The sequence below is a fragment of the Dermochelys coriacea genome, chromosome 7, assembly GCF_009764565.3.
Source record: "Dermochelys coriacea isolate rDerCor1 chromosome 7, rDerCor1.pri.v4, whole genome shotgun sequence".
In the NCBI taxonomy this organism is placed as follows: Eukaryota; Metazoa; Chordata; order Testudines; family Dermochelyidae; genus Dermochelys; species Dermochelys coriacea.
In genome coordinates this window covers 86,772,103-86,795,854 of record NC_050074.1, presented here as the reverse complement: position 1 = coordinate 86,795,854, position 23,752 = coordinate 86,772,103, and the positions used below count along the sequence as shown (strand labels likewise).

Here is a 23,752-nt window from a genome sequence, read left to right as displayed (position 1 = left end):
TCATGGTGGAATTCCTCAAGAGCTTCTTTTCCATGGGTCCAGATGATGAAGATGTCATCAATGTAGCGCAAGTAGAGTAGGGGCATTAGGGGACGAGAGCTGAGGAAGCGTTGTTCTAAGTCAGCCATAAAAATGTTGGCATACTGTGGGGCCATGCGGGTACCCATCGCAGTGCCGCTGATTTGAAGGTATACATTGTCACCAAATGTGAAATAGTTATGGGTCAGGACAAAGTCACAAAGTTCTGCCACCAGGTTAGCCGTGACAGTATCGGGGATATTGTTCCTGATGGCCTGTCCATCTTTGTGTGGAATGTTGGTGTAGAGGGCTTCTACATCCATAGTGGCTAGGATGGTGTTTTTAGGAAGATCACCAATGGACTGTAGTTTCCTCAGGAAATCGGTGGTGTCTCGAAGATAGCTGGGAGTGCTGGTAACGAAGGGCCTGAGGAGGGAGTCTACATAGCCAGACAATCCTGCTGTCAGGGTGCCAATGCCTGAGATGATGGGGCGTCCAGGATTTCCAGGTTTATGGATCTTGGGTAGCAGATAGAATACCCCAGGTCGGGGCTCCAGGGGTGTGTCTGTGCAGATTTGTTCTTGTGCTTTTTCAGGGAGTTTCTTGAGCAAATGCTGTAGTTTCTTTTGGTAACTCTCAGTGGGATCAGAGGGTAATGGCTTGTAGAAAGTGGTGTTGGAGAGCTGCCTAGTAGCCTCTTGTTCATACTCCGACCTATTCATGATGACGACAGCACCTCCTTTGTCAGCCTTTTTGATTATGATGTCAGAGTTGTTTCTGAGGCTGTGGATGGCACTGTGTTCTGCATGGCTGAGGTTATGGGGTAAGCGATGCTGCTTTTCCACAATTTCAGCTCGTGCACGTCGGCGGAAGCAGTCTATGTAGAAATCCAGGCTGCTGTTTCGACCTTCAGGAGGAGTCCACCCAGAATCCTTCTTTTTGTAGTGTTGGCAGGAAGGTCTCTGTGGGTTAATATGTTGGTCAGAGGTGTGTTGGAAATATTCCTTGAGTCTGAGACGTCGAAAATAGGATTCTAGGTCACCACAGAACTGTATCATGTTCGTGGGGATGGAGGGGCAAAAGGAGAGGCCCCGAGATAGGACAGATTCTTCCGCTGGGCTAAGAGTATAGTTGGATAGATTAACAATATTGCTGGGTGGGTTACGGGAACCATTGTTGTGGCCCCTTGTGGCATATAGTAGTTTAGATAGCTTAGTGTCCTTTTTCTTTTGTAGAGAATCAAAGTGTGTTTTGTAAATGGCTTGTCTAGTTTTTGTAAAGTCCAGCCACGAGGAAGTTTGTGTGGAAGGTTGGTTCTTTATGAGAGTATCCAGTTTTGAGAGCTCATTCTTAATCTTTCCCTGTTTGCTGTAGAGGATGTTGATCAGGTGGTTCCGCAGTTTCCTTGAGAGTGTGTGGCACAAGCTGTCAGCATAGTCTGTGTGGTATGTAGATTGTAATGGATTTTTTACCTTCAGTCCTTTCAGTATGATGTCCATCTGTTTGCATTTGGAGAGGAAGATGATGTCTGTCTGTATCTGTGCGAGTTTTTTCATGAAGTTGACAGATTTCCACTCTATACGGCTAAATGCAGTGCCTTGCATAATCACAGGTTTCAGAGTAGCAGCCGTGTTAGTCTGTATTCGCAAAAAGAAAAGGAGTACTTGTGGCACCTTAGAGACTAACAAATTTATTAGAGCATAAGCTTTCGTGAGCTACAGCTCACTTCATCGGATGCATTTGGTGGAAAAAACAGAGGAGAGATTTATATACACACACACACAGAGAACATGAAACAATGGGTTTATCATACACACTGTAAGGAGAGTGATCACTTAAGATAAGCCATCACCAACAGCAGGGGGGGGAAGGAGGAAAACCTTTCATGGTGACAAGCAGGTAGGCTAATTCCAGCAGTTAACAAGAATATCAGAGGAACAGTGGGGAGTGGGGTGGGAGGGAGAAATACCATGGGGAAATAGTTTTACTTTGTGTAATGACTCATCCATTCCCAAATGCATCCGATGAAGTGAGCTGTAGCTCACGAAAGCTTATGCTCTAATAAATTTGTTAGTCTCTAAGGTGCCACAAGTACTCCTTTTCTTTTTGCGAATACAGACTAACACGGCTGCTACTCTGAAACCTGGGCTTAAATAGACTTTCTCTTGTGGGTGGAGACCCCCTCCTCTTTCCTATGCAAAGTCCAGCTCCAAGATGGAGTTCTGGAGTCACCTGGGCAAGTCACGTGTCCATGCATGACTCACAGTTTTTACAGGCAGAAGCCATTGCTGACATAGCATCTTGAATGTCTCCAGGAAGACTTCTTATGTGGATTGGAGCATTCCAAGATGCATTGTTCCTTAAGTGCTTCTTGATTGGGCACTTAACTTTGCAAATTCCTTTCTCCAGGAACTGACCAAATGCTCTACTAAGGTTATTTAGAAATCAAACCAGTACATGGCCAATATTCATAACTTCGAATACAAAAATGATAGGATACAAATAGGATTAATAGATTCAGTAGATTATAACCTTTACATAGATATGTTACATGGCATTTGTAGCATATATTCCAGTTATGTCATGTATACATTCATAAGTATATTTCCATAAAGCCTTATGGGGGACACCGATAATGACCCAAAGCACTTTACAATAGTTAGCTAACAGTACAGACAACATTTGGAAAGATCATTAAGTGGTCCGCTGAGACCCTTAGCGATTTTTAAGTGGTCAACGAAAAAAGAAGTTTGAGAACCACTGGGCTAAACATTCATATGCCCCTTCATACTTCCGCCACCATTCCAGAGGACATTCTTCCATGCTGATGATGCTTGTTAAAAAATAATGCATTAATTAAATCTGTGACTGAACTCCTGGGGGGAGAATTGTTTCATACTCTGTAATTTTACCCGCATTCTGCCATATATTTTGTGTTACGGCAGTCTCTGATGTTTCAGAGTAGCAGCCGTGTTAGTCTGTATTCGCAAAAAGAAAAGGAGTACCGGTGGCCCATTACATGTTGTTCAATTTAAGAACACTTTCACTGCAGATTTGACAAAATGCAAAGAAGGTACCAATGTGAGCTTTCTAAAGATAGCTACAGCACTCAACAAGAAGGTTTAAGTGCCTTCTAAAAGCTGAGAGGGATGAGGTATGGAGCATGCTTTCAGAAGTCTTAAAAGAGCAACACTCAGATGCAGAAACTACAGAACCAGACCCACCAAAAAAGAAAATCAACCTTCTGTTGGTTGCATATCACTCAAATGATGAAAATGAACGTGTGCCAGGCTGCACTGCTTTGGATCATTATCAATCAGGACCCATCATCAGAATGGAAGCATGTCCTCTGGAATGGTGGTCAAAGCATGAAGGGGCATACAAATGTTTAGCATATCTGGCACATATATACATTACAATGCTATAACAATGCCATGTGAATGCTTGTCTCACTTTCAGGTGACATGAAGGAGCACCAAGTCTAAGACTTTATGATAATTTAGGATACGAAGCAAAGAAGCACATACCTAAGTAGAAGAGAATTCTGAACATTATTCTGCTCTTCAAATTCTTTTGACACTTTTGGTGTTTGAGTAAGGCCCCAGGCAATCCTGCAAACATACATGTTTAACTTTACTATTGTGAGTTGTCCACTTTAACTCAAGGGAATAGAGTTAAGTATATGTGTAAGTGTTTGCAGGATCAGGGCCTAAAAAGCAAATGTCAGAAAATAGCACTGATTGATTAGTCCACTTTAAGGAATTAAGCCATAATTTGTCTAGCGTAGAATCCAAATACCTCAAAATTAAACTGTTCTACAAATATATGTTCAAATGCTTTAATTTTTTATTTCTTTTTTTAAATTGTCTCAAACTCCAAACATGGCAATAAAAGTTTTGTAACATTGATTCCCTAATGAAAGATATTTTCACTATTCTATATTTCTTTTTCAAACATGTACATTATAATGACTTTAAGCCACTCCTCATTTTAACTTCCATGTTGAAATATTAGAGCTAGCTACAAACTACTACAAAATGTTCCTTTGAGTTTCTAAATGAAGTTCTTAACCCATCTATCTCTGAAGTACAGCCTCATTTCTCTATCACTGCCTTGCAATGAGTGCTAAAGGCATTCACTGTGGAGGGTGTAATAGTTTTGTGTTTACATTTGTATGACTATATGTTCAAAGTCATATTCTGCTGCTTTAGCATTACCTAAGGTAATAATCACTAGCAACCCAGCATTGACTTAAAATGATCAAGGCCCACTATTATCAAAAAGTTGTTAAAGAAGCTCTCTAGCTGTCTGTTTGCAAACGTCAGTTTTGTTGGGTCAGTTCAGAGTAAAACTAAATAGAAAGTTCAGCTGTCTGAAAAGGCAGATACCTGGTATAAACAAAGCTGAAAGTACTCAGGGTTTTATACAGATGCTTTTGCATAGAAAGTGATAGAATGTTAATCCTTAAAATACCATTTAACTTTCAGGGAACTAACTTTACACAGCTGTTGGAGTCAAGAATAAGACTCACAGGACATGATCCTGCTCCCTTTGAAAACAAAAGGAGTTTTAACAGTGATTGCAGTGAAAGTCTGATTGGGCCCAAAGGCTGGAGCTTTTTGCAAGCTTTGCAGGAGCAAACAGACAGTGTGTTTTAGTGAGTTTTATCCAAGTAAGGTAATATTTGCCAGATACAGAAAACTATTTGAGAAAAGTCATGTAGTAAGTGAAATTATTCTTATTCAGCTTCTTTTGCCAGCTTAGAGAACTGCAAAAACATTTCACCTATTGTACTGATTCTTGCAATATGCTGAATTTTTAAAACGTTGCACATTTATGGTACCACTTCTGCTGCTTTCATGAAACTTCTGTTTTCTGTGATTCCTTTTCTGTGATTGGCAGCATTATTTTTTTATAATTCATTGGAGTTGCAGAAGGAAAGCTGTAGTTTGCATGACAAAAATGAAAAATACCAGACCAAGAACAGTCCAAGGTCACATCAGAAAGAGGGTATAGTTAATTATTCAAGATATTAAGGGCTAATCTCAGAAATAACCCTCAGTGTTTTTCATATTTTTCCCTGCTATATCAAAGTGCACATTTCCTTGATACCCTGGATGAATCAACCTTTTCAATAGTCTGTCAGATACAGTGTATGAGAAAGATGGGTCAGATGCTGCTTTCAGCTTCAGTGATATAAATCTGGACTAATTTCACCAACATTCTTGGGTGTAATAGAAATTTACAATGACACAGCTGAGATAAGACTCTGGGCTGCTAAATATAATTTTAAGTTGCCCAAGACTCAAAATTTGAAGGAAGAGCATGCCATCCACAGTTAATATTTTATACAAATTATGGTACATACTCTAGAGACAGAATGAAATAAAATGTATACAGAAGAGAAATAATTTCTTGCACTTTAGCTTAATCCTTAATCCTTTCTTTAAAATAAGAGTAAAATCTTCTGTTGCTTTTCCCCCCTCTCCTCTCTTATAATTTCTCTTTCTTTTCCTCTTCCTTTTCTTCTTTATTCTCAGTGCTGTGTCTAGCCTCTTGCCCCCATCAGAAAGTGTTACACAGGCATCGCAGTGGTCATGTAATGGTGCTGTTTTTACCACACTAGTGCTTCCTCATGAGAAGAAAATGAGGTTACTTTCCTGCAACGGAATGTTCTTCAAGATGTGTGGTCCCTAACTGTATTCCACTGAGGGTTATGCGCATGCACCAGGTGGCCAGAGCTGGAGCTTTTGAAAATAGTACTGTTTGGCAGTCTGCATATAAGCCCTGTGCCACATAATGGTCTTGCCCAAGGCAATAAAGGGCATGGCGAGCCGTAAGTATCTCCAATTCCTTCTCACCGCTGCATGATCCAAGTCGGAGCTTCTACTCTCCTATCATCCATGTGATAATTTTTCAAAAAAAAATCCTTAGTACTGTTCATAGTTTAGATTTCTTAGTCCTGTATTTATTTTTTTGTTTTCTGTCCAATACATCATTTCGTACCAGATTTAAGAGTTGGGGCGCTGCTTCGGTGGTGTTCTTGGCTAAACTTTACACACAGATCCCGCCCCACCTCCAGTACCCAATCATGGGTAACGGATTATGCTGAAGACACAGGTTCAAAACCTGTGCTTTCTGCCCTCACTCATTTTCCATCAGCGACAGGCACCAGCACTGTTTGTACTGCTTGGAGGAAGCCTACATAGCATCTAGATGCAGTTTCTGTCTCTCCTTTCCTGCCCATAATCAGGAGAACCAGACTCTCTGCCTCAGGAAACGTTTTATTAGAGGCTGACATGGGATCGACATCAGATCCTGGGTGGGTAACTCCCTCCCCCTCTCCCCTTCCAACACCCAGTACATCAGCCTGAACAGACAAAGAGCACCACCCCTGGCTGTGGAACCCCCATCGGACTCAGCCAGTACCAGTGGTAAGGACCCCATGCTCAGAATAGTTCCCAGGTATTTACCTGAGAACAGGGCCCTACAGATGGGAGGAAGCCTTGCTTCCTTCCCCCCACCTTTTCCCCAAGGTGTAAGTAAATAAAAACCAATGGTTCAAGTCTCACTTTTCCGCTCTATTCAAATAGTAGATGATGTCATTTTTAGCAATAGCTCTGTGACACTATGCCCAGTGAGGTTATTTCTAAACAATGATTTGTTCATTCATTTTAAAACATTTTCATATCTAGTAAATAATTACAGTACCACCAATTACTGCAGTTTTTCCTTCAACTCTAAAATTTCATAGCTCTTGTGAATTCAGTCTGCACTAATGCTTAAATCATATACTGGAAACCTTACATCTAGGACCAGTATGGAACACTAGAACTATGAGAATTCACTGCTCTAAAAAGTGACTTATCGCTTGCCTCTACCATATACACACAGTTCTTAGAGGAAGCTAACATTTTGAACCCTAGATAGGTTGTAAACGTAAAAAAAAATGTCTAGGAGGATTCCATCACCTGAAAATGTATTCATGACTTTGAATATATCATCTCATTCACCCAAAATTGATGTGTATAGTTTTATTTAAACATGGTAGTGATGGCAGGCTTCTATGGAGCTCTAAACTCCTCTACTAGCTGCCTGAAATTAAATTAAAAGTAACATAGGATCAAATCCTACAATCCTTATTTTGTCCTTTTGACAGAATTCCTTTAGAATTTGCCCAAGCAAGGACTTCAGACACAGATGACAACCTTTTGTAGATCATGATGTATAAATTGTACTCCATAACTTCTTTTTCTGGTTTCCTCTTATTTCACTCTGGTACTGGAGTATTCTTCATTTAATTTCCATTTATACAAACTTTTACATGTTCTGTATCTTTGGTCCAAGCTTTATCATACATTAACTGCATATTTTGAGCAATACAGTTGATGTCAAAACAGCAGTGATTGACTATTCACCTACTCAAGAAGTTTGAACTGGAAGATTGTGCTTATCACAATATCTCAAGGGGAGATGCTGAGATCCAGGGTCCCGCTCCACATTTCCTGTCTAAAACTGAGTTTAGGTTTGGTAACCACAAACTGTTTCATCTACAGTGGTTTTAAGATTCTGAACTACGGTATCATGAGGTAGCTTAATTTAGAAAACTAACTTTTATCTATTTCAATTGATGAGTACTAGAGACAGCATTAGCAAGAGGATTGTAGTGAAGTCACATTTCCCTAATATCTTGATCCTGTAAACACTTAAATATGTGACAGTTATTCTGGTGAGTGGGTCCTCATGCATATAAATTGTTACAGGATTGGTACTTTAATTTGTGGTGCTCTCTTTCCAAAAAGGGGGAGATGTAGAAAGTTATCAAATATGGAAGTTAAACTAAATTTAACCTCAAAAGAAGTGCTCTCCATGCCACAAGTCTGAAAGTTATACATGACAGATTTGACTTTTGACTGGATATGAAGACTACTTTTACAATATAATTTCTCAAAACTTTACAGTAGCCCTGTTTACATTCTTTATGGCTACTAAAGATGTTAGTTTTTAGAGCCACAGTTCACTTCTAATCCTCAATTATGTGAGCAGAATGTCAAAAAACAGATTCAAAAGCAAATACAGTACACAGGAGGGAAGCATTCAGACAGTTTCCTGATTAAAAAAAAAAAGTTACCATAGTTTATATATACACACACTGTTTTTCACTTCTGTTTGTCAGGATAGCCAGCAAATAAGTTCATACGTTTTCTTTTCATTACCAAGTTCAAAAGAACTACAGAAGTAACATCTGGTGGCAAGCACATTAAGAAGTTAGCTGTATTTGCATCAAACTACAGAAGTACTAATTTAATCATTTTATGGCAATGTTAAACAAACATGGCATTTCTTCAAACTGCTCTATTTTCAATAGAAATGCACAGGGTGTAAAGCAGCATAGAATTTGGCTTAGCCAATCTTCCCAAAAAGATTTTCACTAAATGAACTCCTTACCCTAAAACAAAAGGAAGTATTTTACTGATAGACTTCAGGAAGCAATTTACAACTAGGGGCTCATCTTGCAACTTTTGAATTTGAATTACTGAAAGTCTATAAAACATCCAGTGGCATTTTATTTGTTCAGTGGCAGTCAAATACAGCTTTTAATTCTGTTATTTCTTTCCACACTACCTGACGAGAACACAAGTTTTTAGCTACAGTAATCTTTTGGGTACAAGTGTACCTATAAAGTAACTTGCTTTTAGAAAAAAGTACTGAGTGCAACACCTGTATTGTCGACTAGGCAGATAATCATCATCAGTCCTACTGTGTATTTGAGAAATAAAGAAACTTAATTCTGCAGTGACATACTTTCATTAAAGCTAACAACTCCCCGTTTTGGATGAAATCACTGTTTTGTGGAATTTTTTTTTTTTAACCTTGCTGGTACTTTTACTCTGTGTGTCTCTCTCTGTCAGGGTTCCTTCCCCTCTCTGAACTCTAGGGTACAGATGTGGGGACCCGCATGAAAGACCCCCTAAGTTTATTCTTACCAGCTTAGGTTAAAAACTTTCAAGGTACAAACTATGCCTTGTCCTTGAACAGTATGCTGCCACCACCAAGTGTTTTAAACAAACACTTGGAGACGTCTTCCCCGAAAATATCCCCCCCAAGCCCTGCCCCCCCTTTCTTGACAAAGGCTTGATAATCCTCACCAATTTGTACAGTGAACACAGACCCAAACCCTTGGATCTTAAGAACAATGAAAAAAAAAATCAGGTTCTTAAAAGAAGAATTTTAATTAAAGAAAAGGTAAAAGAATCACCTCTGTAAAATCAGGATGGAAAATACTTTACAGGGTATTCAGATTCAAAACACAGAGGATCCCCCTCTGGGCAAAACCTTAAAATTACAGAAAACAGGAATAAGCCTCCCTCTTAACACAGGGAAAATTCACATAAAACAAAAGAAACTAATTCGCCTTGCCTGGCTTACCTATACTGGTTGCAATATTGGAGACTTGGATTAGGATGGGTTGGAGAAGATGATGATTTCTGTCTGGCCCCAAGAGGGACCCACCACACAAACAAAAAGTCTTCCCTCCCCACCAAGATTTGAAAGTATCTTGTCCTTTATTGGTCCTTTGGGTCAGGTGCCAGCCAGGTTAGCTGAGCTTCTTAACCCCTTATAGGTAACAGGAGGATGCCTCTGGCCAGGAGGGATTTTATAGCACTGTATACAGAAAGGTGGTTCCCTTTATATTTATGACAGGGTCTGACACCTTTACTTGGCAAAACTGGGAAAAAAAAAAGGTGGAAACATTTAGTCACAGCTTCACCTAATAGTCTCAGATAGCAAATTAGTTAATTTGTTTCAACTCCACCTCTGCTGAAATCATAAATCACCTCTCACGCTGGGCTAAGTTCTTTACTTTCAGTCTCTGTGGAGGTCAGCAAGGTCAAAGGGAGTGCAGAATTTAGCCCACTGGCTATTGCAGTTTTTCTATGACACCCTGTCCCAAAGTTCCAGTCTAAGCAGCATATTGCTACTTTGTGTCTCAGAGAAGATAAGCACTCATCACCCCCACTCTTAAAGATCCACTTCAGCGATGAGACAAAGGGTACATACAGGACCTTGAATAAAATTCTGTCCTATTGAACAATGCTGGGCAGATCTCCAATAGTCACCCCCTTTCTGGACACTGGTAAATCAGGGTTGCATAGCACGTAAAGTTACTGGTTACACAACACGCTTCACTGAGTTATGAGAGCTAGGTCTAATATGAAGTTGTCCCCTATCCCCTCCTCTAATCCAAATCCTGGGCATTTCCCAAAAGAAAAGCTTTGCGCATAGCTGTGTAAGTGGGGATGAATATGCACTAAACTGATTTTATGGTTTGTCTATCACAGATTTGTAATGGGAAGCAAAATTTTAAATGGCAGAAGAGGTGTGCCAAACCACCACCGGTGGCTGAAGTTTTGAAAAACTTAGATGAACATGCCCCAATAGGGAAGATTTATTAAGGCATTCTCTGGCATATAAAGGAAGTTGTGCTTACAAAAAAAGAACTCAGTCTCATGCACGTGCATACACACACACCCCCTTCCTAATCCCTATCCCACCGCCAAAGGCTGTTCTACAACTCTAGACACCACACACTAAGGTTTCAGTTCAACTCTGGTGTAACTCCATTGGTTTTTAGTAAAGTAATGGCCTGTTTGCAGTAAGTATGACCCTACCTACTTAATTTCTGGTACATTCTTACAGTAAGCCTTTTTGTTTATTCTTATTAGTGTTTTAACTTGGATTTTTATTGAAGTTGTAACGTACAACTGTTTTAAACAGCACATGTTATTCTTAATCACTGTATGCACTACACTTTGTGGATGTAGTAAGTTACATTTCTTTTCTGCCATTAATGCCTTTTCAACAGAATCTCATTTGCATCTCAGCATCAGCCATCTTTTCTGTAGTTTTAGATTAAAGATTACTCAGTAAGGAATTTGTTCTACTTAAAGATAGTTTTCCAGTAGAACACAAGTATTTGAGAATAATTTAATATAGTATCTTCATACAGTTCTGAGTACAATCGTCACTTTAATTTCATACTTAATGAAAATGTACACACAGTTCAGGAGACAAATAGCCATAAGCCATTAATATTTTACATATATAGTGTTTAAAACAAGGCAAGCACCATGAAATACACATGCTGGAGCCTACTTTGTACCACACCCAAAAATCTTCAGTGACATGACTAAGACAGAACTTCTTTACTCCCATTACAAATAAGCAGATAATGTGACAAATCATGGCCTCAAACCATCCAGTTTATGCTTCCTTTCTCTTGATGATCAGAGGCCCAACGTTGTCCCCAGTTTCCTCATTGTGCTTCGTGTGAGAACCGTCACACAATGGAAACTGAAAAAGAAGACCAGTACAATATAAAAGAATGGATGCATTTAAAACTAAGTGAGAAAGAAATATAACCCTGAAGTTATAAAAATGGCTTCACACGGTAAAGATACATTTACAATGCAAGTGGTACCTCAAATGTGTTATTACAAGAACTCAAATATTTGCTAGACATGTTTAAGTGTTCATTAATATTACCCGTGAGTGTAATGTACAAGAGCACCGTAACTAGGGAAAGAACCCAAACTCACAACACACTTTGGAACTCCAATCTCAGACTCTTGTCAAAAACAAGCAGCCTAGGCTGGCCTCAAAATTCCTTTTCACCTCCCCCACATCACTCCCTATTCCCTAGGGAGGGCTCTGGAGTGCAGTGAAGATTACCAAAGGTTTGCACAAGAGTCTCAGTTTCTGGATCCTCTCCTTTAAGAAGAAAGTAGGTCCTTGCATACATTAGAACAGGTTTGTCAGTATAGCTACCAGAAAACCCTGCTAATGAGGAGACAGCTTATACTGACAGAAGTTCTTTTGCCCATATAGCTAGTCAGTTCCCCAAATGAAGTAAGCCATACCATTCCCCTCCCCCCACCCCCAAAAAAAAGTCTTTTTGTTGGCATAACTGCATCTACACTAAGGTTTTTGCCACTATAGAGCGTCTGGTTGTTTAAGAGATCACGGGCATTGCCATACTGGCAACGGTTTCTAGTGTAGATCTGGTAAAAACCTTTAGAACCCCACTTCTGTAAAGAAGCGATCTTTAAATTCTTTCTTGCTATATTGGGGAAATAAGACACTCTTCACCTAAAGCAAAACCCACAGCAGAGCTCTGTTAGCTAGGTGTAGCAACTTGGCTGTTTAACCATCTCCCAACAACTGTCTCCTATGCCTGAGCAAATATCCATTGAAGTCAATGGAAGTTAGGCCAGACCCTCTAACTGCTTCAGGATGGTTTGTAGAGGCTGTTAAACATAGTTGCAGAATGACAATTACCAACTATTTCCTTATCGGTGCTGCAAGTGGCAAATGGAAGTTTCCAAGTAAACAGAAAAGTTTTTACAGAATACTAATATTCCTGCATCATAGATTATCTTTACCACCAAATCAGTAAGTCACTTTGACTGACTTGAATACTCAGCAAAACTTCAAGGCAACCAGAGTGATGAAATATTGATTAATTCACTCAAAGCTACTGATAAAATGAAAAACCAAATTTCATCTAACGCAATGGTATGTCTTACATAAGAATTCCTGCCCCACCCCTGACTCAACCAGAAGAATTAGAAACCTAAATTTAACAGCAAAACACAGGGGAGAACTCCAGATCTGCAAGTTATCATTCCTATTTTTGAAATCATAGCCAAGGAAGTATCTGCAAGTTACACAAGACACTTCTGGCAGAACAATGTTCTTAGAAGTTAGAGGATTATGTTATAAGAAACACTGGTGTTTGAGAGCATCCTGATTAACTTGTTTTTTGATGCATCAAAGAGTTGCTTTTAGTTTTAAGTGTTATCAATGTAAAGACTGACTTAACGGGTGAAAAAGCTATCAGTAGGAGCCCCAGTTTGAACAAGGTACTGGCAGCCACTGACATTTTAGCTAACATATCCTCTAGACATGCATTAATTAAGATTGTGGTGAAGACACCAGCAGCACCAGTGCTCAGAAAGTTATACAACTGATCAAACTGCACCCGTGACAGGGTACTTTAAAGGGGGGAAAAAAGAGGCCAATGTAAACATCCCCTTAGTAAGCCACAAGAATATTTAAGCACTTGAACATTATACTATATCATGACATACTAGATTAAATATATCTGTCACTGACATATACAGCATAGAAATGCTTTCAACCATAAAGCTTGATTACAGTATATAGTTTAACATGCCTTAAGTTTTCCCTCACAGTCCTTCGGCAGTGAAGAGCAGATGCACTAAGAGACCCAAGAGAGAGGAAGAAAAAGCAAACACACACCAAACACCCAAAAATCCCCTCTTCATTCTCTATCACCACTGATCTTATCAAATACTGTAGATAGTAAACCCCTATACCACACAACACTTGTCCTATGCCTTGTGAATTAGGCAGACCACATTAGAGTTTTTAGGATCCAGTGTATGGATGGGGGGGAAAAAGTATTGTTCAGTGCTGAGATGCTCTTTCCCACGGAATTTGTTGCATTAACTATGAAGTTTGGGATGGCTGATGGGAGAACGTTAGGGACATGCACTACAAGTACAGCAGCAGAAGAGAGGGGGTGAGAAGAAGTCTTGAATAGAGAGCGTGCACAACAGCTAAGGACCACTTAACTAATCTGGAGTCAGAAGCATCATCCACATCAGGAGAGGAATGCGAACAAAAAAAAAAAAAAAGTGTCTGATGTTTGCGGGGGCAGGCTGGCAAAGTGAAAAAGGAGGAAGGCAGAAGGTCAAAAAAGATTTCAAGCGGTAATAACACTAAATTCTAGAGTGAATACCAAATGTTAGTTTAGTCCTTTTGGAGTTCTTAGTTTTAAAAATATATATATAAATAAATCTATCAAATACTTGAACAAAAAAGTAGAAAATATTAGATTACTGGAAGGGTATGTGCTATGCTTTATAGAAGTTATGCTACACTTATTTATTGCACAAAAGTTGTATTTTCAGTTTGAGCCCAAATGAAGCCAATGCCAAACTCCTAACTACGTATTGTGAGCCTCATAGCTTGCCACCCAAATTAAACCCTAACATTGGATGAGAAATCCTTACACAACTGGATACTTGCTGTTACTTTGCACCTTTCGATCACGGAGAGGTACAAATAAAGTTAAAAAGCCCTTTCATTTGATCTAACCCAAGTGTAGAAGTTTCATATGAAGTATGTGAAGAGATATACTAACCCAAAATATTTTGGGGTCAAGAAAAATCAATTATGAAGGATAAATATATTCCAATATACTTTCACTGGTTATCTAACTTATCATCCAAAACAGCAATATAAATAATTCTAACATCAATTACTAGTTGAGAAGATTTAGTATTTTGTTATTGATTTTGATTTATAACAGAGGGCAATTTTTTGAATTAAAATGTTCTCTATAACAACATATTTGAGAGACCAAATGTATTTAAGGGAAAAAACTGTGGAAGGCTGAAGTTGATTTAAGAAAATGTCTGTGGAGTCCTTTAAGGCCACCAAGAACTTTTCTTGTCATCCTGGGGAGAGGGTGGGCAGAGTGGGGGTTCCCTCCCCTCCTCCACCAGATTCTCCCAGGGCCACAAGTTCTCCCTGTGTTAAGTCGCTTGAGAGTTCAGGCTTCCCCTTCTCCTGGAGACTGTTTCCACCCATCTTTATTCCCTCCAAGTCTCCCTCTGCATAACTGAGGGATATGGTCCTTAACTTGCCCCCTTTCTTGCATACTTTGCTGTGGAAAGTTACAATCCCATCACTCTGGGATAAGAAGGTAGGACCAGTTCCAGGAACTTCTCCCAACTCTATTTCAACCTGATGTATCCTCTTCACCTTGAACAAAGGAAAGGGGGAGGGGGGAAGACATTCAATTGAAAATAAAATGAAAAAGATACAGACAACTTTAATACAACCTTTGATAAACATGACGTTTGCATTCAGAAGTTAAACATTAGATATTCAGTGTAATCTGACACTGTAAAATTAGCCTGAATGAGGAAACCATGAGGAAAAATAGCCTGAAGTTTTCAAGCTGCACCAGAGACCCAAGAATTCCCCGTGTTATATAAATTTGAAATCCCCCCCCCAAACTTTGATATGCAGCTTGACCATACCACAGATTAATGTTCCTTCACTTCCACCCTTGCAAAAAGATAAAGAATGAGTAAGCTAACCAAGACACAGACTTTACATCCTCTAGCAAAATAACTGACACTTTAGATTGCAAGGAATTATTGAGTTGACTAACAGTAATGGACTTCAGACTGTAGTACCATGATGCAAAGATAAGCTTTGCAGACAGAGATTTGTAGATTTTAAAACTGGGTCCAAGACTTGAGGTGTCAATAATAGAACTAGAAATAGACACGGATGGGTCTTACTCCCTCCCGTCTGTCTTTTATGACCTTTCCTCTGCGTTATCTTGGGCTTAGGAAAATAGCCAATTAAGGACAAAAACCTGACAGGCAGGAACAGTCCAACTTAAATCCCCCAACCCCAAAACTGTTCATCTTGACTATCTCCTAAAGCAGAACTGTTAGATGAAGACCGGATGGTTTCAGAAGACTGATAAAGGAACAACAGGTCTTTTACTTGTAGGTCATTGCTTTTAATCTGGCTCAAATTGGCTGTTATTTGAAGTTGCCATTTGATGGTTGTTCCGTGACCTTGGTTTTGTTATCTTAGTACCACATCCAGCAAAGGAGTGTCCATATCACAAATGCACCATCACAGTTGCCATCTTTGCTAACTGACCTCAGCAGAAAAGGCAAGGATTGAACAGGCAGGGAGACAACTATCCAGTGACTCTAGTAGTTGAGTCTATAGAACAGACTGTCCCTCTCGCTTTGTCCAAGTTTGGCACAAGTTTAGGTTTTATAAAGATAGCCTTTTGCAAATCTTAAATCCACAGAAATAGGTTTGTGAACGTAACATTGTCCTATAGTGTTTGCAAGCATCAAAACATCATGCTACTACAGCTTCACTTTCACTTGCTCATGACTCAAACTGAAGTAGCAGATTAGTCCAAGCCAAAATACATGCCCCCCCAAAAAAAAAAAAAAAAAAAAAAAACACCCACACACACTCCTCAGGGAATTCTGCAACAAAAAAATGTAAAATTTTGTACATGCCATTTTAAAATGCTGCATATTTTATTTGTCAAAACAATATAATCACACCAGTTTATTATTTTTTGGTCATTTATTTCAAAATAAATGTCAGCAAGCATGTCTCTAACAATATAGACAACAAAAAAGATTCAGGAAACGTTTGATAAATAGATTCCTTACTAGGCATACTAGTACGAAACTGAGTAATAATTCATTTAAGCTACAATACAGAGCTGTATTCCCCACACCCTTCAGAAGCAGTGCAAAGGCTTGGGGGGAAGCCAGTGGTAACGGAGAAGCTGATGGAGAGGGAAGAAGCCTGGGTATGAACTTGTTGGGTGTTGGTGGGAAAAGTATGGAACAGGTGGGGGGGGGGTTGCGGGGCAGAGAGGGATTTTTCAGGCGCTTCCCCTGTGCAGACTTGGGCTGACCCCTAGCCTCTCCCATTCAGTCAGGCATATCTGCCCTGTCCCCATGTGGCCCTGCACCTCCCTCCCCATGGCTCCAATCAGCCCGTCTTAGTCTGTCCTCCCCTACTAGCTCATACGAGTCCCTGTTTGACCCCCACCCCCAGACCCCACTCTGTATGTCTCCCCATAGACCCTGTCCCCGACCTGGCCAGCGCTGTGAAGAAGGGAGGCTCTCTCTCTTCTCTAGCTGGCTGGGAGCTGCTGTGTTCTGTCACCATAGCGCCCTCTGGTGGGCAAAAGGCAGAACTGCAGTAACATTTCAGCAGAAAGTTTTTCTGCCAAAAAATTAAAAGTATGCATGGCTCATTAATTACGCACACATGCAGTAGTGCATAATTCCCCCAGGAGTAGCAAAAAGTGTCTTCATATTTGAGCTGTTTAGCTATGTTCATTGGGTTCTGTTTAAACAGAAGACAGTGTTCCTAAGAACTTAGGTACAAGCTGTTTTTAATCTGACAGTATTCCTTTAAAAAACTAAAAATAAAAAAAATGGTGGGGCAGAAATAATACTGTTTCTTCATTATTCACACACACACACACACACACACACACACACACACACACCCACCCACCCCCCAGAGGGCTGACAACCTGACACTTTTTTTGCTGTACATTCTCTTAAATGTTAAAAAAACAGCTGGGTAAAACTGAATTAATTCCCATCTAAACAGCATTATGTTGGTTTCACTAAGAATAACGTCAACATTAAAAAGATGTGTTACATCTAAGGTAAATTTTAAGACTTGTGAGGAATGCACATTAGAACTGTTCAACCTTAATAAAGAGTAAGAATGAGCTCATTTTACAACTCAGAAGATTTGATTCAATGCATGAATACACTGAAGTTCTTGAAGTCTCTACAGACTCAGAGGGAGACAGCTATTTGAGAGAAAACTGGGGCACTAGCTGTAGAATACCAGTCATGCTTCCTCCCAGATTGGCAGTGACTAAAAGTTATTATTCAATAATGGTTTGATGGTCTACGTCAGGGGTGGCCAACCTGAGCCTGGAAAAGAGCCAGAATTTACCAATGTACATTGCCAAAGAGCCACAGAACATACATAGCAGCCCTTCCCCCTCAAAAATCGCTCCCACCACTCACCAGCAACCCTGCCGCAGCATCTCCCCCTCCCTCCCCGCACCTTTCGATCAGCTGTTTCGTGGCATGCAGGAAGCTGGGGGGGGGGCCGGCGGCGAGAGAGGGAACTGCAGGCTCAGAAGAGGGCATGGGAAGGGTAGAGTGGTAGCAGGGCCTGTGGCAGAGCCAGGGGTTGAACAGTGAGCACCCCTGGCACATGTAGCTCCAGCCCTGGAGTTGGTGCCTATACAAGGAGCCACATATTAACTTCTGAAAAGCTGCATGTGGCTTCGGAAAGGTTGACCAAACCTCGTCTATGTGACTTGATTTTGGTAGTTTCACCCTGGTTCCTTATTCTGCCACTCATTATGGATTGTTAAATTGTAGGAGAACCAGCAGCAGAGCAAGCCAAATCAGAAACTTCCTTAGTCTTTATATTCCCCAGCATGCTACATTAATAATGAAATTGTGTCTCTATGCACTTATAATTCCTCCCGTTCCCCATACCCACTTCTTTCTCTAACACAAGGAAGAAAGACAGGTTTCAGAGTAGCAGCCGTGTTAGTCTGTCTTCGCAAAAAGAAAAGGAGTACTTGTGGCACCTTAGAGACTAACAAATTTATTAGAGCATAAGCTATCCGATGAAGTGAGCTGTAGCTCACGAAAGCTTATGCTCTAATAAATTTGTTAGTCTCTAAGGTGCCACAAGTACAAGGAAGAATGAAACCCTTGAGTATAACATGCAATTAAAGAGCTATATGCATAGCTTGACTTCAACAACAAAAACCTGGAGTTCCCATTTATTCCAATGTTATCTACAGGAGATACTGAAAATAATTTAGGCCTACAGACAGATCTCATTGATTCACAGACAGTGGTATTGTCAACCAGTAAGTGTTGGGTTCCTGTGCTAGTAGAGCAATTACTAGATCCTGCCAGCTATGAGGATCTCTAGAATTACATGACCATTTTGCAGAATCCATGGTTTGAACACCTTCCTTTATTATTAAAACCATTTATGCAATATATAAGAAAACCTGAAGCTTTACAACTGCATGCATTTTACATTTGTAGATTACATAATTGCTACATTTCACTCCTACACTATTTCTAAATTAGTAATAGCGTGTTTTCTTCAACAGATCAAGTATCAAATAATACAACTGAGACGAGCTTAAGAGGATTCTTGCACATTAACAAATATTTACAATTTTTCCCTCTCACCTTCTTAGATCTCCAGCAACGACAGTACACAGCTTTGTCTCCCAGATCTTCCATATCAAATGCATGGACTACCTTGGGGTTATCTTTCTGTATATGGAGATTTACCATTGCCTTGCAGCATTTGTCTTTAGAGAGGAATCTTGTGTATGCTAGATATCCAACAGCAACTGCTCCTGCAGCTAATGAGATTGCAGCAACCCATTCAACTAGAGCAAGAGATAAAAAAAAAAAGTAAGATTGGCAAAACCTTAAATGGAATATTTCATTCAATTTTAGCTCCCAGAGTCATATTTGTGCTTAAAGGACAGTTCTACTACTTTGACAGTGTTCTGAAAATAAAACCACTTTCTTCCTACACCCATCCAATTAATTTGTCCCTTTCTATTGAACAGGAAAAACCTATGGGGAAAAATAGAACTAATGTGGCTTTCCATTTATTTTTTGCTCAGGCATCTGCATCACTGATGAGGTCTGCACAGCTCTACAAACAAAATCAGCCACATTTTGTTCACAACAGGTTTACAGTATTCCCTTAAATACATTTAATTAAAGACAGTGAATGCTAGGTACTGGGCACAAGAGGAACTGATTTTACATTATAAATACAAAAGTGTGATACCTGTAATTATTTATTTTTAAAGGGATCTGAAATAAAGCTAAAAGATTAAATCCCCATGTAAACATTACCAGTGTGAACCTGCATTTTTCACAGGCCGTAAGAGAACAAGTTCTACCTGTCTTATCTGTACTAAAGTCTTGAGTGTCTCAAAGACGCCGTTTATATAAACAAATGTTTCTCCCCATTTCTCACTTTTCTTTTATCATCTTATGCTCATCTCTGCAACTCTACATCTTTGCACTCTTCTTTGTCTCACTTGATATCATTTTCCTTCTCCGCAATTAATCCCCTTTTTTTTTTTTAAAAAAAAAAAAAAAAAAAAAAAAGTCCTGCTTTCAGGTTTTTGCCTTGTGTCTTCCACTTGAAAGTACCTTCAGTTTCTGCCCAACTGTCACAGACTTCTCCTGCCTGGTTGCCGTAACACCCAGCTCTAGAAGTGGCAGGAGTCACTCCCTCCAGACACAGTCAGCAGCAGGACAATTTGAAGGATCAGTCCCACTCAGATGTTCTCCTACTGTGTATGTAAACACTGACTCTGAACTGCTCATCCATAAATCAGATGGGCATCTGAGGTCTACAAGGTTCTTTTCACAGATTTAAAAGACACTCCTGTGATGATGCTATAACCACCAAAGCCATCTCAGACTAGGAATTTCAGTCTTGCTTAGCCTGTATTGTTTATGGTTTAGAAGAGATGTCAATCACATGACACAGTAGGAGACGCTCATTCTAACCCTAGAGAATAAAACATGCTAACACTTAACATATTCTTCCTCTGCCTCTATTAACATTCCATCCCTACCTCTATTCTGGGACTTTTACTTACCCTCTTCCTAGTGCTCTTGCCAAAGAGCCCAGTTCCTCTTGCACCATTTGCTTTGGACAGTCTGATTCTCCCTTTTCCCACCCACTCCTGTAAAGGCTACATGGACCTAGTCCTTTGCTTCTGCAGTATCTGGTACCTGTTAAAAGGAGCAGCAGCTCAGAAACAACTCTGCACCTCCCACATGGGGAACGGGGAGGAAGAGAGCTTTTACAAGGACAACTTTTCTTCTTAAAAAAAGCTCTCCTGCAGGCATAATTAAATCACCCCTAATAAGCAGCGGTAGCTAAGTTGGCAGGAGAGCATCTCCCACCAGCACATACATGGCTGTCCACACTGGTTCTTTTGTCAGTCGGGGGGTATAGTTGTTTTCTTACACCCCGACCAACAAAAGTTTTACCCAAAAAAGTGCTAGTGTAATCAAATCCATATTTGCCCTCAAGAGCCAAATTGGACGTTCCTGAAGTAGATTAGGACCTCATGTTAATATCATTAAATATACTTTTTACACAGACACACTGCATCCCACACAATGTTCAGAGTGGGTTGACTGTGCACAATAAAGTGTAATTGCTTATGATACTCATTACGACAGAACTAAATCAAGAATAGATTCTGCAACTGGTGATTGTTATCTTCATCACAGATGAATTTTTTAGCTACATCCTCTGAACAACTAATTAAAGCCCCTTAAAGACCAGGCAAATGTAAGTTATCAACATTGAGATTAGAAGCCTTAGTCACATTTAGCACGATTCATCTTTCCAAATGAAAAAAGAGTTTAGTCTCAATGTACTCCCCCGCCCCCCCAAGCCATTCTCCACAACAAAAACAGCATTTTTGGTTGGCAGCATTTAAAACTAATTAAGCGCCCATGAACATCACCGCTTTATTCTTAGAATCATTATGCCAGTTCTCATCACCACTACTACCTACTAGTTTGTTTTCACGGGTATTGGGGGAGGGAGTGGGGAAGAAGAATTAAACTGAGTAGACAGATTTATTCATTTTAAGAGTTTGCACCAACCTACTTAACAGATCCTACACTAGACATATGATGGTTGATTAAGAACAAAGCCTACTTGTGAAAGCTACTTTAAGAAACAAGTCAGACTACTGAAAAAGTTTTTAACTGCATTACATAGAAGAAAGACTCAGCCAGGATTACAAAGACCAGAAGGAAAAGGAGTACTTGTGGCACCTTAGAGACTAAATTTGTTAGTCTCGAAGGTGCCACAAGTACTCCTTTTCTTTTTGAGAATACAGACTAACACGGCTGCTACTCTGAAACCAAAGACCAGAAGAACACTGCATCACATTTAATTTTAAATGCCTGTAGACACCTATGTAACTATTTTAAAACTCTTCTAAATCAGACTAGACTATTCAGTAGTTTTCAAGGATTTCCAAAAGCTTTTCATGTTAACCCCAAATTTTAGACCTATTATGTAACTTGCTTATGTCTCGCAGTGAAGTACGTGCACCTGGCTGCTCATCAACACTACCCAGTCACATGATCCCCTACGGCCAAGGTTGTACAAGAATTATATTTTACTACAGGTTTACTATTGAGTTATTCATTTTGAGGAAGGTTTCTTTGTATTTTGCAGTACGAGTCAACAGCTCACAACAGTAAGCACTGTTTACTGCCTACATGTGTAGCTATAAGAAAGTTCCCTCACCTTTTTGCTGAGTTACTCTTCTAGAATATAAAGAAAAGGAGTACTTGTGGCACCTTAGAGACTAACAAATTTATTAGAGCATAAGCTTTTGTGAACTACAGCTCACGTCATCGGATGCATCAGCTCACGAAAGCTTATGCTCTAATAAATGTGTGTTAGTCTCTAAGGTGCCACAAGTACTCCTTTTCTTTTTGCAAATACAGACTAACACGGCTGCTACTCTGAAACCTGTCTTCTAGAATATGCTACCTACCTCGTATCAACATTGTTAGGTTAATGGCCACTAATATAAATGCTGCTCTTAAATCCTCCAAGCTAGAGAAATGCCAACCTTTTTAATTTAAAATTAAATTTAAAAACCAATCTGCAATTTTCAAGAGAAGATCAATCAGCCACCAGTGTCTTCATTTTCAGCAGAAAAGCCAAGCATCCACTACAAGGCACATGGTCAGAGGGGAAAAAAAATGCACTCACAGGAGTCTTTAGTAAGAGAACACCCATCAAAGGGCTGCTCCAAAGCAAAAACAGGTGTGTAAAAGAAGGGTCGTTTGCTATGCTTCCACAGCACCTACGACCATGAATGGCCAGTCCTGGGACTTCTAGGTACTATTACAAAACACAGCATACCAGACCTCAGTGGATGTAACCATTTTGCTGGATTAATGATTTACGACTAGTAAACATCAGAAGCTTGGAGAATAAACTCTTGCACGAAGGGGTCAGCCGCACAAGAGAGGCAGTGACGGTCACTGCAGTTCCCAGGGAAGCCCCATCCTCTGCAAAGCAATCGGGACCCTTCTGCAAGAGGGTCCCTTTCCTGTGGATCAGTCAACGCTTCCTCTGCATCGTGATACTGCACCACCACGACACAACCACCCAGCTATTGCAGTGACCTGCAAGATAAGAGGGATAAGGAATTCTAGCTAGGCCCCTCCTGAAAAACAGGGGTGGAATCGCAACCTTCCGCCTTCAGATCCACCCTTTCCCCGAGTAGGAATGGCCCCAAGGTGAGAATGGGGGACGAGCAATGCAACTGGAAGTGACCTGTGAAGGCGGCGAGCAGACAGGAGACAACCCCCAGCGGAGCGCACCACCCCGCTGCTCCCCTGCCCGCAGGCGCGCGCTCGCTCGCCCGCCCGCCCGCCTACCCCGCACGGAGAAGTTCGATCCGAGCCCCATTGCACCAGCGCTCCTCGCCGCCGGCCTCCCAAACACCTAGGCGGCTCAGACGCAACTGCGCGTGCGCACAGGAGCTCCCACGAGAGCGGCGGCGGGCCTTGGTCTTAAAGGGGCAGTGCTGCTGGGCCGCGGAGGCGGGGCCGCGACTTGCGCGTGCCATCGCCGCTAGGTAACGGGATCCTGCAGCTTCCTCCCCCCGCCCTGCGCGCGTGGAGACTGCGCGCTCCCGGGCCCCGCGCCTGCAAACGTCAGGATTTTAGGCGGGGCCCTGCACCCCTGCCCCGCAAGCCTGGGGGACCTGAGGGCCCGGTGGGCTCTTGTGCAGCTTCCCTACCCAAGTGCTCTGTTGGCATGAGCCAGGGGTCTGGAAAGCATGAGACTAAATGCATCCGATGAAGTGAGCTGTAGCTCACGAAAGCTTATGCTCTAATAAATTTGTTAGTCTCGAAGGTGCCACAAGTCCTCCTTTTCTTTTTGCGAATACAGACTAACAGGGCTGCTACTCTGAAACATGAGACTAAAGTAACAT

At 40.7% G+C, this 23,752-nt stretch overlaps 1 protein-coding gene across 3 annotated transcripts; it reads right to left on the bottom strand.

Moving 5' to 3' along the window:
- Positions 1-10,993: 10,993 nt before the first annotated feature.
- Positions 10,994-23,344, bottom strand: CISD1 (CDGSH iron sulfur domain 1). Of its 3 annotated transcripts, none has more exons than XM_038411834.1 (4): positions 23,193-23,344; positions 18,921-19,126; positions 14,770-14,871; positions 10,994-11,373 (listed from the first exon to the last, which is right to left on the bottom strand). In XM_038411834.1, the coding sequence occupies exons 1-4, from the start codon at positions 23,221-23,223 to the stop codon at positions 11,284-11,286; spliced, it is 429 nt and encodes a 142-aa protein (XP_038267762.1). In that variant the 5' UTR covers positions 23,224-23,344; the 3' UTR covers positions 10,994-11,283. The 3 variants fall into 3 exon arrangements, with proteins under 3 accessions (XP_038267762.1, XP_043375789.1, XP_038267764.1); XM_043519854.1 differs by lacking the exon at positions 23,193-23,344 and adding an exon at positions 22,672-23,012; XM_038411836.1 differs by lacking the exon at positions 14,770-14,871.
- Positions 23,345-23,752: the final 408 nt, after the last annotated feature.